The following is a 14,436-nucleotide window of genomic DNA, read 5'->3' as shown; positions in this document are numbered from 1 at the left end:
AGAGAATCACGTGGCTAAATGTTGTTTGTTTACGATTGGTGAATGAGATCTATTTCGGAGATAAAGAGTTATTACCAACTCCAACACACAACCATTGCTTAATGTACTACTCTCTTGTGTCGACGTATTACGTTGAAACACTCTGACTGATAATGAAGTAAAGATATATCTAATTTATATGTTTACATCCATGAAAACTTAAAGTGTATACGCTTCTGAGCTGACCGCGTTATTCGACTACAAATCAATGCCTTCAATTAATGGCCTGTCATGAGAATGCTACTTAAAGGAACCCAGTTTGTGACACCATACTGATTTAAGAAATTCACAACAGAAGAAATCACACGTACAACATGATACCGCGAAGTGTGCTACTACTGATTCCGTTCACCATGTATTTGGGTAAGTTTTGTCTGATTTCTACCATGACTTTATATTTTGATATACACTATGCATTTAAAAAAAATAATTTTTAGACTAAATAGAATGACATAATCAGTTTTGAAATACAGAATTTGACGAACTTTAATGGAATTTATCAATATTCCCTCTACATAATACCATGATGAAAATGCTTTAAAAAAAAGTTCTACAGACGATGTATGGCTGCCTGGTCGTGCGGTTTACGCGCTGGACTGTCGTTCGGATTTATCGATGGTCTAGGGTTCAAATCCTGCCCGCTCCCACCCCTCGTCGTCCTGCGGGAGGTTTGGACTAGGAAGTAAACTATCTTCAACTCTGAAAAAACATCCGAAACATGTAAAACATTTTAAAACAAACAAAACAGTCGGTACGGTTCAAACTGGTTAGGCCCCTTGTTATATTATAAATAATGTGAATGCCTGACGCGGATCTTATAAAATAAGGTGGCAAGATAAAATAACCAATGAGGAAGTGCAGCGAAGTGCAAGCTGCCAGGACATCCGCGCTGTTATCAACAGCAGACGCCTTGTCTGGCTTGACCGCGTTCATAGAATGCCACAAGGTCGACTTCCTCAAGACATTCTGTATGAAGATCTAACAGAAGACTCCTTCTTGTTAAGCATGGCTACTCTCTTGTTTCTAGTGGCTATTTCCATTTCTGGCAGACTTGCTTCAAACCAGTCTTCATTTTTCTTTGTGTTGTCTCCCTAAGACCAGTGATGATATTTGGTACATAGCATCACGTATAAACGTCCAGCTTTTTTCTACCTCAGTCACTGAGAAGTTTTTGAAAGCTTCCTCTCATATGTTTGTAAATTTGATGGGAACATCAGAATTGTTTGTGCTTGCAGTATTCAGCTGCTTGGCCACTTTTACTTTTAATTTCACCTTCATTTATTCATTAGAATGTCTGGGCACCACACAAGATCTGTCAACGATCTTTATCCTTTAGTCTCTGTCTTTTGCCTTTGATAGAATTTCATTCACTCATGCCTTTGATGTTGTCTCCCCATCGCTTTCTCTGTCTTCCTATTTACCTTTTTCTTGTTTTATTCCCTGAATTAAGGTCATTGCGAGCCCTGAGGACCTTGTGATGTAGCCACAGTTTGATTTTACAATGTTTTTTTTATATAAGCTAGCAGGTTATCGTTGGTTATTATTGCTGCATAAATTTTGCTTCTCATCTATCATTCGTGCTGCGGTCTTTGTAAGGGACACCTAGAATTTAAGTGTATCTTCATAACTTTCAGTTCATTGAATATATATATATATAATTATTAACAATGCAATAATAATAAAATAAATTTGTATCCATATTCTGAGGCATAAGTCGTTAGTCGAATTAACAATACAAGAGAGTCGGCAAGAATTTCGACAAAAACACGTCTCTTTTTTTTTGTATGCACCAAAATGGGGTTATAGTTTTTGATAGTTTGTAGTTCATTGTTTCTGAGATTCTTTCTCAAAATATTGAAAGCAGTCTTTTTACCTGGATGAGTAAAACACTTTGGGAGCCAATTTTTGGTTTATGTTTCCACACAAGCTGTCTTTCCAACCTTGTTTTTTTTTTAAAGATTGATGATAAAACAGGGATTAAAATTCATGTTTTGCAAAATGGTTCCCAACAGCGCTGATGTTGTGTCCGGTGCATTTGAATGTGATTTATTGAAATAAAAAAAAGAACTATTTTATAGCATTAATATTACAGTAGTATTTACCTTTATCTGTCATTAGTCTGTAGGACAAATGGATGCGGAAGAGAAGTATGGCGACAAACGGAAAGGCAATGGCTAGAAGAGGAATGGACGGACCTGACAGATATGGAATTGTATCCGAATGCACTTGATAAATTTCTAACTTTTATATATAGTCAACCAGAATATGGTCAGCTGCAAAATGATATGCTTCGATTGAGGGTTACATTGGCGGAAGAACTGATGAAAAGTAAGATACTATTGCAGTCATTAATTCGTTCTTTCCAATTAAATCATTAAAAACTCTCAAACGATGTGATATATTGTTTGAATGAAAATGTGGATAAACCTGATTTTTAAATAATGATTTGTTATGTGATATGCACAATTTGCAAAAAAAAAAAAAAAAAAAAAAAATTCCTTTATGATAAAAAAGTTATTTTTATTATTATTATGTTAGAAAAGAAGCAGTATTCATTCTCTGGCGAAGCCAGGGTCGAGTTTCGGTATATCAACCGAGGGGATAATAACAACTAACCTCACAGATACCTTCAAGGCCCTTGGCATTACTAGAAACATTCTCGTTGCCTGTATCTGTGAGGTCAGTTGTTATTATCCCCTCGGTTGATATAACAATGGGGTATTTTGTTATCTTATATAATTTCCATAAACGCTTAATCTCCACGAATAAGTATTCATTCTCTGGCGCTGCCAGGTTCGAGTTTCGCTAAAGAGAAACAAAATTCATTGTAGTCCCTTTAACATCTTTCACTAAAGTATTTTCTGATGGTGTGGCAGGTCTGCATCAGTACCGCCTTCTGACGAGAATGTTCCTTGAAATGTTAAGGGCCTTTAAGGTATCTGTGAGGTCAGTTGTCAATATCCCCTCGGTTGATATAACAATGTTATTGTTATTTAAGCTAACTTCCAAATAGCGGGGTATCTGGATGATCGATTTTAAATGTTATTTTTTAAGGGAAAGATCTGAATTCGAACTTGTGAGCTAAAGTCTTCTCAGGCTTCTCAAGCCAACGCGGTAACCACTCTACTAGGAAGATTGTATATCTGTTATCTATTGTTTCTATTTCATGTTAAACTAATTAGTTAATTTTTACAATTGATACTTGTCAGATAAAATAAATTATTGTGCAAAATTTTTGATTGATCCTAGATCAATTGTCGGACAAATAATGTGTACAAACTTTTGACCAGACAGACCGACATAGTGAGTTCATATAAGCTTTGTAGGACTAAATGGGCGTGTCCTCTTCTTATCTTATCTTTTATAATACAGACGTTACATCAAAAAAGAAGACGATTACGTCCTACGCGTCATGCATTCAGTCATGCATGTTAACCAATGAGCTAAATTCTGCAAAGTCACTGGTTTTCCTGGCTAGCTCAGGCAACCCATTCCATGCTCTGATAGCACTCTGTTTGACTGGACGGCCATGACCTCCTGCAGAGTTAGTATGACGTCAATATCTAAGAATGTCAAATAACTTTTGTCAATTATCACAGAACGTCTGTCAATCACCTTTCCGTTCGGTGAAGTGTAGACTAGGATAGACTCTTGGACTTCTTGTATTATTATTACTATTATCATTTTTATAAACTAACGGCATGTATGAAAATGTAAAGACGAGATGCCAATAGCTAAAGTAAAAGCGCTTTTAAAATATTTTGTTGATTTTTTGAGATTACGACTAAAGCGGCTTTGGTCCTTACAGATACAGAAAAAAAAATGTTTTTTTATTTTATATATTGTTATTATATATTTTTCACTAATATTATATAGAAACTCACTCTGTTTGTCTGTCTGTCTGTATGGTAAAAAGTATGGAATCGTTATATCCCCCACACCCAGCTATGCATTGAAGCAGATAAGACACAAATCAATACAAAAAAAATTAACCAATCAGATAATTAATTACTGGCTGTTCATTATATTGCTCAATAGCAAAAAGGTAATCTATATCTTCAGTATTCACAGATATGACTAATTGGTTGGGTTTAGACCCCTTACATAATTGTTCACGTTATTTCTCCCTCACGCATTCTCGAAGCAGGACGTTTTGGCGCCGCCGTTTTGGCGACGCCGTTTTGGCCCCGCCGTTTTGGCGCGAAGGTCGTTTTGGAGCGAGCCGTTTTGGCGACGGGACGTTTTGGCGTGAAATACATTATGTACATTTACTGTATTATTTCTTTTAAAAGAATGAGTGTTTGTGTTATGACATATTTTTCACGTACTAAATGTAAATGTGTGTTTGTTTTTCACATCATTTTCTTGAATAAACATTTTGGCTTGTGTATGTGTGCTTATTAAGAGGCACACTTTTATTTTCAAAAAGTTTTTAAAGATATTACTTTAAAATTAAAAACAAAAATCGCGTGACAGAGGGGAGGGGTGGAGGAAAGAGTATATACAAGGAGTGAAATGTGAGCAGAAGAGGGGGGGGGGCGGGATAGGTGTAATGACCATTCCCAAGGAGGTGATCGCCAGACTCATGACGCCAACGACCAGTGCTCGGTGCTGGTCTTGTCTTCATTTGTTTAACTCTACCTGCGTCAATGCGAGATGTGTCACCCAAATCACCCCTACCCAATTTCTCAAAATATATCTATTAACGTTAGAGTTTGTACTGACCACATTCCGTGTCTTGATCTTTACTATGTGTGGAGTTATTGTCGTCATTCAGCGTAATAGAGCTTTAGATGTTAACATTGTTTTTGTTATATTAAAGTGTGACACTTAGCTAGTTCGTATATTACACTATTGTCAAATAAAAAAAATCTTTTGGAAAGAAATCCAAAAATTTCATCCAGTGCGATTAGCAGAACTCACATATAGCATGTCATTACCATTCAGGAATCTGACTTATTATAGGCCTATATTCATGAAATAGGCAAAACCTTTATAATTAAAAAAAAAAACCAACAATTCGCTGAACGGTGTTAGAATTCATACTATACATACAATATTATGGTAGAGTGAAATAAACATTGTTATAAAAGCTACGTGATTATTAAATTATCGTCAAATGATATCTCGCCAAAACGTCCCGTCGCCAAAACGGCTCGCGCCAAAACGTCCCGTCGCCAAAACGGCGGGGCCAAAACGGCGGCGCCAAAACGGCGGCCCAAAAAAGTCACGTACCGCGCATTCTCCGATCAAGTTGATACTGTATTGAACTAATTGTAAGAAATTGGGTACATATGGGTTAATTAGTCAATAATTTATGGGAAATTTATTATTTATTTTATATCTAATAAGCAAAAAAAAAGTGTATATTATTGGTAGTTATAGATTTAAAGTCGTAGTTCTTCCCCTTTATAAAAAGCTTTTTAAAAATACTTCTTATAGTTTGCTTGTGTTTTTGTTTGTAGCAAACCTAGAGAGAAGAACAGGTATGTATTCTCTAATTAAAGTAGGTATGTTTTTAATGACCTTATGTCTACTAAGTAATAAATCTATAATATAAAGTATAAAGTAAATCGTATGTATGTATTTATGTATATACATCCCGAATAGACATCAAAACCGTTGGACAAATCTTAATAAAACTTAGAATAAAGGTTTCTTGAATACTATCTGGAACAGTGACAGATGTAAAGTAGCCAGGAAAAAAACTTAAAACCCTCAAAATAAATGTGCCCAACTCTATGAAAGGTTTACTATTTCTTGGACTGAGATCATATGTGTACATGAGATAAGACCGACAGGTCACGCATGAGCAGAGCAAAGACTTAACGCATGCACAGAAAGAAAGTCTTATCTTATCTTCTTATATAATACAGACGTTACTTCAAAAAAGAAGATGATTACGTCCTACGCGTCATGCATTTAGTCATGCAGGCAACCCATTCCATGCTCTAATAGCACTTGCGAAGAAGGAGTATTTGTACAAATTTGTCCTAGCATATGGGACGAGGAATGTGCCTTTATCTTTGTGTCTTTCAGAGTATTTTATTAAAGTCTTGAGAAGGCTAGATCTCCTCTTCGCAAAGATAGTTTTTTTTTAAATTTAACACACGAACGTATGCAATGTAGTCCATACATTTAATTATTTAATCAAATTAACCTTTAAATTTGTTTTTAAAAAAAAATACATAAATTCATTCGCCATAGCTGCAAAATGTGACTTTAGCCTTCTCAATATACATTCCAATAGCTCCATTTACATGTCACTATTTTAAGAGAAACATTCCGATGGTCTAGAGGTTAGTTTCGCTTGTAACTAAATTAGGTCACTACATCACTACATTGCCTATTGTTATTACATCGAGTACGATTTTCTTTTCTTCCTCAACTTAGAAGTGTTTATACAATTCAAGTCCTTTTACGCCAGGATGTACAAAACCTTGACGAGGTTTGTTCTTCAGGTTCCGGAGATGTTGAAAAGAAACGCCCCAACTGTGCTAATTAATCTTAAGTTCATCACTAACATCTTGGACCCTAATGACGAATCCTTCAATATCGATTATACGCACTATATTCTGGATCGCTGGCAGAAGATAGAAAATGCCACGAAGCTTGTGCTCTTGAAAATGGGTCGTTACGTCGCAAAAGAAAATATGAAATGGTTTCATAACGAGAAAGGAATGTTAGAATATTGGTTTGTTGAACTTAGCTATCGTGCAAGGTTTTTGAAAACAGAAACTACTACTTTTGATAGAACCACAGGTACTTATAGTTAAAATCTTATTCATTACAAAATTTTTATTTCAGCTTTTTTTTTTTTTAGAGGCATTTAGTTGACCCAGCTGTAATGGGTACGTAAGTTGGTTGGTCATTGCGATTGTCACATGACGCTCTCGATAACCGGGGGCAAATAAAACAACAAATGAACTTAACATTATTTCCCTATAGACCAGAGTGTTTAAAAAAGGAACTTGTTTACATAGTGAAAAGCTGCTAATGTTTATATATAGTATAGGATGCCCGGTGATCTAGAACTCGGTCACGTTTAGAATTGACAACACAAAAATTAAGCGCAAAAAAAAAAAACCAACAACAGCAAAAAAAAAACAAAAAAAAAACAAGGCTACGAAGACAGTTTGTGTGGAAACACAAACTCAAAAGCGGCCCCCGAAGTGGTCCACCCAGGCAGGTAAATAGGCATGTTTCAAAATTTTCAGAAAGAACTTCACAATGAAAGACAAAAGACAAAGACAAATGACAGAAGAATGGAAAAAGAAGGTTGACAGATCTTGTGTGGTGCCCCAAAGGTCCAGGAGACCATGAGATAAAAAGTGAAGGTGAAGTTAGATGTGAACTTGGTTTAACTGATTGCTTTGTAAAACTCTTATTCAAAATCTTAATAAAAAAAATTTCCATAAAAAAATCCTTTAGTTAAGTGTTCCATTGTGGTAATCCAGAGCTGCAGTTAACGCAGTAATATGAAAGACTACTTATTAATTGTTGTTTTAAATTATGCATACTACATAGATTTTTTTTTCATAAAAGGTCAGCATTTCTTTGTAAATGTAGTAGTTAGTATGAATGAATTTACTAAAATTTAAAAAAAAAAAAAGGATATTATTGACAAAAATCCTTAATCGTTTGCATAAATGTGTCAATAGTAAATAGTTGTAATAAGGGTGTATTGTTATGAAAAAAAAACATGTTTGCATATTTGATTTTTTTAAATTACATTTTCAGCTTTCAGAAATGAATAAGGATCTGTGGCATCAGAACTTTAAACGGTCTAAAATATTATGATGTCGGATTTTTACTGTGTTTTCTATATAAACGAGACGGATGGACCAACAGACAGCCCACACAAAACTAATAGCGTCTATTCCCCTTTTGGGAGCCACTAAAAAAAACGATTCTAAATAGTGTTCTTGTTATCGCTTGCATAATTAATTTTATAAACTAAACTGTTTGCTTTTTTTTTAAAAAAAAAAAGCCGTTGCACCTAAACTTTGCAAGCCACAGTGCTTGATGAAATAAGATTTGTTATTTACAGAGGGACAGATGGACAAACCTAATCGCGGCTTTTCTCGTCACTGAAGCCGCCGGAAACGTGATAATATTTTAAGATTGTATGTACGGCTTAATGTTTCTAAGTGGCAACAGCAACAGGCGCAAATTAGTATACAGTTTCTTTTATTTGTGATGAGGTTTATGACGGCAATGCAGTGGCGTAGCTAGGCTATTTGATGTTCTGTGCGGCAGCTCGTCATGAGGCCCTCCAACAAAAAAAAAAAAAAAAAACCGAGAAAAGTTTCTTATTTTTAAATATAATGTATTCCTTATTTAAGCATTTTTATTTCGCTAGGAATATATTTTACAAAAAAAAAAGTACAATTGAATCTCACGTGCTTTCTTGCCGGCACATTTTCGATACTAGTATTTAAATCACTTTTTCCACTAGGTATTGTTTAATAGACAAAGTTGCAAAATTAGTGAGTCGTAAATTCGTCATCGTTGATTGTTAGTATTTCCTCATCAAAGTATGTTTGGAAAAAAAATTCATTTGCGCGTAGCCACACTTACCAGAATAGAAAAAGAAAATATGGGAATCAAGATAGCCTTATTCGGGGACTGACACTTTTTTTTTTATAAAACTCTAAAGCTCAAAAGATTCTTGTTTTGGAAGTTCGGAGTTTTTTTGAGAAACTGCGACAATTACTTAAAGCCTGCAGACAAAAATTTGTTTTTATCTATGTCGCTGGAAGAACCATCGAGATTGATTTCCATCTAAGGATTCAATAGAGGCGACTAAAATTGTTATTTATCATGACATTGTTCTTATGGAGTTATTATTTTATGAACTAGTCGGTCCAATAAAGGTATTTCCATCAGTGGCTCTTTCTCGTCTGTTAATTGAAAATCTTCCTCTTTTTTTCGCATGGCAATTTATTTATTTTGTTTGTGGTCAATACGTCTTTGGGGCTCTGCGAGACAATGCACCATAAAATTTGGATCCATATTTTAGATGTAAGGCGTAGTTCCCCTTTTACAGCTTGCGATCTATAGGACAAAGGTTGTGAAGGTCACCTGTTTCTGTGGCCTACGGTTAACGAGGATGTCATGCTTCCAGCACAACGACCCACCGTCTTTACTTTCCCCAACAAATGTCAGGTACATTTTGATTCAAGCTTTCCTATAGCTTCTATTTAATTTCATTTAAGAAAGAATATAGGACATAAAAAATTATCAAAACAAATAAATGCATTGGTTTTTATTTATGTAATTACTATGAGTAGTTTTACGGAGAAAGTTTGTTCTGAGTTTGATGTCCCTCACCACTGGATGCCCCGTGCGGCTCTCACAAACCTCACATAATAGGCTAGCTACGCCAATCAGTTAGCATCAACCTGTGGTTACACTTGTTTAGTTTCCACACACAAAAACAACTTGTTTACTGATGTATGTGGACCCAAATGATGAGAAATTTTAGCTAATAAGTTTGTTCTAAGTGTGGAAATACAGCTTCTAGCACTCATAAAATTTAATCAGAAGTAATGACTGGAACTTCTCTTTCAATTCATTATTTGCTTGGAGTTATGTCCTCTGGAGCTGAATTAGCTTCTGTGTTAAATGGTGAGCTGGTGATATCAAAAACTTGCTCTTGAATTCTAAAAATTTGCTAATAAATCGTGTCATTTTAGCCATTTCACTTGAAATAAAAACAAAGATTAACTGCTGCAGCGGTAAACAACTGTATAGAAAATAGAAATAGTTTCACATTTCAGCAATGGAATATGACAAAATCTGTTTCACTTGTTTGCCTGGAAAAATGTGAAAACCTTGTTTGAAAATAATTAATATTCACATATATTTCATGTGCAAACAGTCCATTGCTGTAGTAATCAAGAAAAACGTCATCATCATCAAACTTCATTTGAGTGAGGGCTTGAGAGGCTTAAATCCTCTCTTGCAAAGCCCTGGGAAAAAAAACCTGCTGTCTTAAGTAGTGCCTACACGTAACCATACAGGTCGAGAATTTTTGGTTTCCCAGACCTGTCGAGGCGGAGATCAGCAAGTCTAGGGCAGTCAATCAGAATATGAGGCACGGTTTCCACTTCTTCCCAGCAGCTGGGGGGGGGGGGGCACCGTAAATAGAAATTTGGCCATAGACTGTGCTATAATAGCTTGCACAGGCCTGGACATCCTCCACCACATGTTCTCCTAGACTCCAGGGCTTTTAGGGACTTGACCCAGCACTCAAACCACTTTTCAATTTCTGTTTTATGAATTATATCCAGCCTTTTCAGTGGGTTGCATATGCCCTCCCTTGTGGGCCAAGGAGTCTGCAATGATGTTGCCAGTCATATACTATGTGATTCTGTACCCACTACATTGTTACAGGGGTGCCATAGCGCTGCTTTATGTTGTGTGAGGCCATGATGGCAGTGTCGATATTTGGGGGCCATGGTTCAGGGCTTTGCAAAGCCTGTAGTACAGATTTTGAGTCAGTGACCACAACAATCTGTGTTGACCTCAAATGTCACTCAACGAGTTGAGAGTCAATGACCTTTAAGGCTTCACAGACTGCCATGGTCTCCGCATCAAAGCTGCAAATACTACCACATGGTCCAAAGATTTTTTACTATGTAAGAGCCAAGAAAGTCGATGTAGGCTCCATAGCCTGCTCTTCTAAAGTCTGTCAATGCCGACCCAACAGTATATGAAAAAATAGCACTGGGCTTGACGGCTTTAATGGTCTCCAGTACTAGAATTTCAAGGTCGTTAGAAGAACGACTTAGCTTAGTGGCATTAGGGTCTACTAGTTTGAAGTGTACATTTAGGGTCGTGAAATCTGTCATCCACACTTCGTTAGAAATATTAGTAACAAAGTCAAAGTCCTTCAAGGAACATAAACAATCGTAGGAGGAAATGATTAGGCTAAAACATAGCAAAACAAGACTCCCGTGGGGGTGTCTAAAGGGGTGCGAGAGCATCCTCATTACACTGCGCGGAGTTGTAAAAAAAGCTCCCACAACCTTGTCACAATCCAGGCGCTGTTCCTCAAGGGGCCGTTACATAAATGGCGTGTCCCGTACGGATAGCCTGGTATAGAAAAGGAAAATCGCGGGGGTCATAGTGTACGCGGCCTCTTGCCACGAGTCTAACCCACCCGCCAGACAGAACAGTGTACACTGCTCTCACATTCTGGCTGGTGAGAGAGAGAGCTCTCGTTCACTTTTGCTGGACTAGAGTTCCAAGAGCCGAAGGCTCTACTCTACCTGACAGTTTCAAGAAGAAGAACAAGAAACTTGAGACAGTTTCAATAGTTTATATAGACATTATTTATAATATATTTGCTTTATAATTTAGATATATACATCGTAGGCACACCTGATTTCGCGGGCTGTAATTTGCCCACCCCTGCTCAAGAACGCATTATAAGTAGTTCTGACCTTTTTAGTTTAACTGCTTTTTGCACCCAATGTGCAGACGAGAATATTATACAAAGAATTGAAAATTTCATACATTGATTGTTTCACATTTAATTAAAATGAATAGAAATGTTCGTAGGATCTCATTTGATATAACTTTGTGTTTGTTCTGTTTTTATGTAGGAGCCCGTGCTGGAATAGGCTCAGCTAACAGAGGAACTTTTGATTTGGTAGAGATAATTGAACTGAAAAAGTAAGAAAAGTGTGTGTGTGTGGGGGGGGGGGAGAAAGAGACTCGGTCGAGAAGGAACAGAGAAGAAAAGAAAGAGAAAGGAGAGATAGGTCTCTAATCTAATGAGTAAGAGAGAAGGTGGGAGAGAAAGGGAGAAAGGTAGAGACAAAGAGAATAAGAGGAAAGAGAGAGAGGCCGATAAATGTGTTGAGATATCGCCCTGCATCTTAAACGCTGTCCTAAGGTCATGGATCAAATTTTGGAACTTGCTCCCTTTTCAGCAAAGATACGCATGACAGCACCCCCACCAAATCGGCCAACGTACTAAAGGGGGGGCGAAATAATTTAAAAAATAGATTGAAATATAAATAATTAGTATACACTGTTACACTGATTTAGATCTATGTCAAACATGGAGAATGTTTTGTTGTTTTTTTTTTCACAATTTTTTCTTGTTTCAAAATTAAAATTAAAGTGTGAAATGGATGGGTTTACCCGATTGGTCAAACAGTTTCGTTCTTTTATGGAGCTACAATTAGCTACTTCTTGTCTATTTGTAGGGTCTTCCGGTTTTGGGAGGGAGGTCAAGCATATACTACGGTCTCCGCCTTGATCTAAGAAACATGTATTCCTAGTTTTATCAAGATAGGTCAAAGAGTTTTGATTTCTATTTGGGACATACATACATACGTACATAAATACATACATACATACATACAGTTACGGACTGGGCGTCGAAATCGGCCCGGGCGTTTCTCTACAATTTGGCCCACCAAAGGTATATCATTTGATGGGCCTACCTGTCTTCAAAATCATAATGTTAAGTTTGATAATGTATAGATATAAATGAATACAGTCGACTCTATATCTTTATATCCTTATAGGCCCTATTGCTTTTTATTCGCTAAGTATGTATATGCCCTAAAAGAATGAAGCCTACTAGTAGCACTGTCTACGAATGAAGGCTCTTACATTATTTCGAAAAATGTGTTAAATTAAAATGGTATTACACTGTAGACAGTGTAGAGTCTGTGTAAGAGTTGTTTTTAAACCCGACGCTCAGAGGGTCTTTTATAAGAGAATATTATAAAACCTTTAACAATTTAATATGTGACATAGTGGCATTGATGCGGTCATTTTGGTGGCTTACCGGCCCATTTGGGTACCAGCCCACCGGGCATTTGCCCCAATGCCAATATAGCCAGTCCGCCCCTGCATACATACATACATACATACATACATACATACATACATACATACATGCATACATACATACATACATACATACAAACGTATAAAGTATAAACATGCATCTTACTCTAGAGTATAGATTACAGAGAGTGTGTTCCCAAAACTTCAGTCGGCCGCCATGGGTCCAAAACCGTTTTTCTTTTATTTATATCTTCAGTTAGATTTTAAAATAGCAATGAACGTTATTATCAAAAATGTTTCGTTTGTCTAAGTGCTAAAGAACTAATATACCACTTCTTTACATTTCTACAGAACTAATAGACCACTACTTTACATTTCTACAGAACTAATAGACCACTACTTTACATTTCTACAGAACTAATAGACCATTTCTTTACATTTCTACAGAACTAATAGGTCACTACTTTACATTTCTACAGAACTAATATACCACTACTTTACATTTCTAAAGAACTAATAGACCACTAGTTTAGATTTCCAAAGAACTAGTAGACAACTGGCCTAAATTCTACCGAACTAGAAGACCTTTAGTTTATATTTCTATATCACTAGTAGAACTTTTATGCTGTGTGACGATAAAGCAGCTCTGTTCAGATGTGTGTTGTGCGGATTTAGAGCAAATATGACGATAAAAACAGACGATAAAAAAAAACTTAGAGACTAACGATAGATAATGTCATTCGGTAGGGACAAAATAGGGCAATTGTGTTGGTCTCAACTGGGTTTGCGTGGAGACGTGAACAACTGCACTCATCTCTAGTCTTCTTATGATGGTAGGATATAAAGCAACTATGTTATGATGTGTATTTATATGAACACTATGTTATGATGTGTGTGAATAAATCCTTTATGTTATGTTGCGTGTGCATAAAACAGGGTGTGTTTAAATCACGTAAGCAAATGTCAATGTTTTTGTAGCTTTAATTTTGTGGTGATTTTGATTTGAAGTACAAATATTTTCTCTAGTCTGTTAAAAAAATGTACAGTACTGTCTTGGTAATGTTTGTCTCTTTTTTTTTTCTTTCAGAAAAATGAAATCTCTCCAGGATTTGGCTCCTTCTCCATAGATAAATTTTGTAAAATAGTTACGTTACGCTTCTTAATAGATGTCTGACAATAAATAAATCAAAGTTTGTTTTAGCTGCACTTCTATGGACCCCATTTACCAATCGTAAAGAAACAACATTTAGTCACGTGATCTTATTGATAAAACAAAGGGGAAAAACTGTCACGTGACAACCATCATAAATTAAACATGAGATCGTAAATTATATAGAAGAGATAGAGGCTAAATGTTGTTTGTTTACGATTGGTGAATGAGGTCAATTCGCATAGTGTAGAAATGAAATTTTAGTCTAAGAGTTTGTGATGTGAATATTTGGTTTTGTACGTTCTTCACATGTCCGCACATATAACCCGCGGGTTATACTCGTTTTACCGGCTGGTGTCAGCTTTGTGGGGTATGCGAAGGTGCGGTGTATAGAAACTTTATTTCAATCATAAACATAGCATAACGAATACAAA

General features: G+C 36.2%; 1 protein-coding gene across 2 annotated transcripts; it reads left to right on the top strand.

Moving 5' to 3' along the window:
- The first annotated feature begins 151 nt into the window (after positions 1-151).
- On the top strand, positions 152-14,118 carry LOC129924594 (uncharacterized). Of its 2 annotated transcripts, XM_056020453.1 has the most exons (6): positions 171-402; positions 2,158-2,367; positions 5,505-5,525; positions 6,433-6,801; positions 11,652-11,721; positions 13,940-14,100. In XM_056020453.1, the coding sequence occupies exons 1-6, from the start codon at positions 354-356 to the stop codon at positions 13,977-13,979; spliced, it is 759 nt and encodes a 252-aa protein (XP_055876428.1). In that variant the 5' UTR covers positions 171-353; the 3' UTR covers positions 13,980-14,100. The 2 variants fall into 2 exon arrangements, with proteins under 2 accessions (XP_055876436.1, XP_055876428.1); XM_056020461.1 differs by lacking the exon at positions 6,433-6,801 and having other exon boundaries at positions 152-402; positions 13,940-14,118.
- The last annotated feature ends 318 nt before the right edge of the window (positions 14,119-14,436 follow it).

This window comes from Biomphalaria glabrata, chromosome 1, assembly GCF_947242115.1.
Source record: "Biomphalaria glabrata chromosome 1, xgBioGlab47.1, whole genome shotgun sequence".
NCBI lineage: Eukaryota > Metazoa > Mollusca > Gastropoda > Planorbidae > Biomphalaria > Biomphalaria glabrata.
This window is presented reverse-complemented; position numbering and strand designations above follow the sequence as displayed.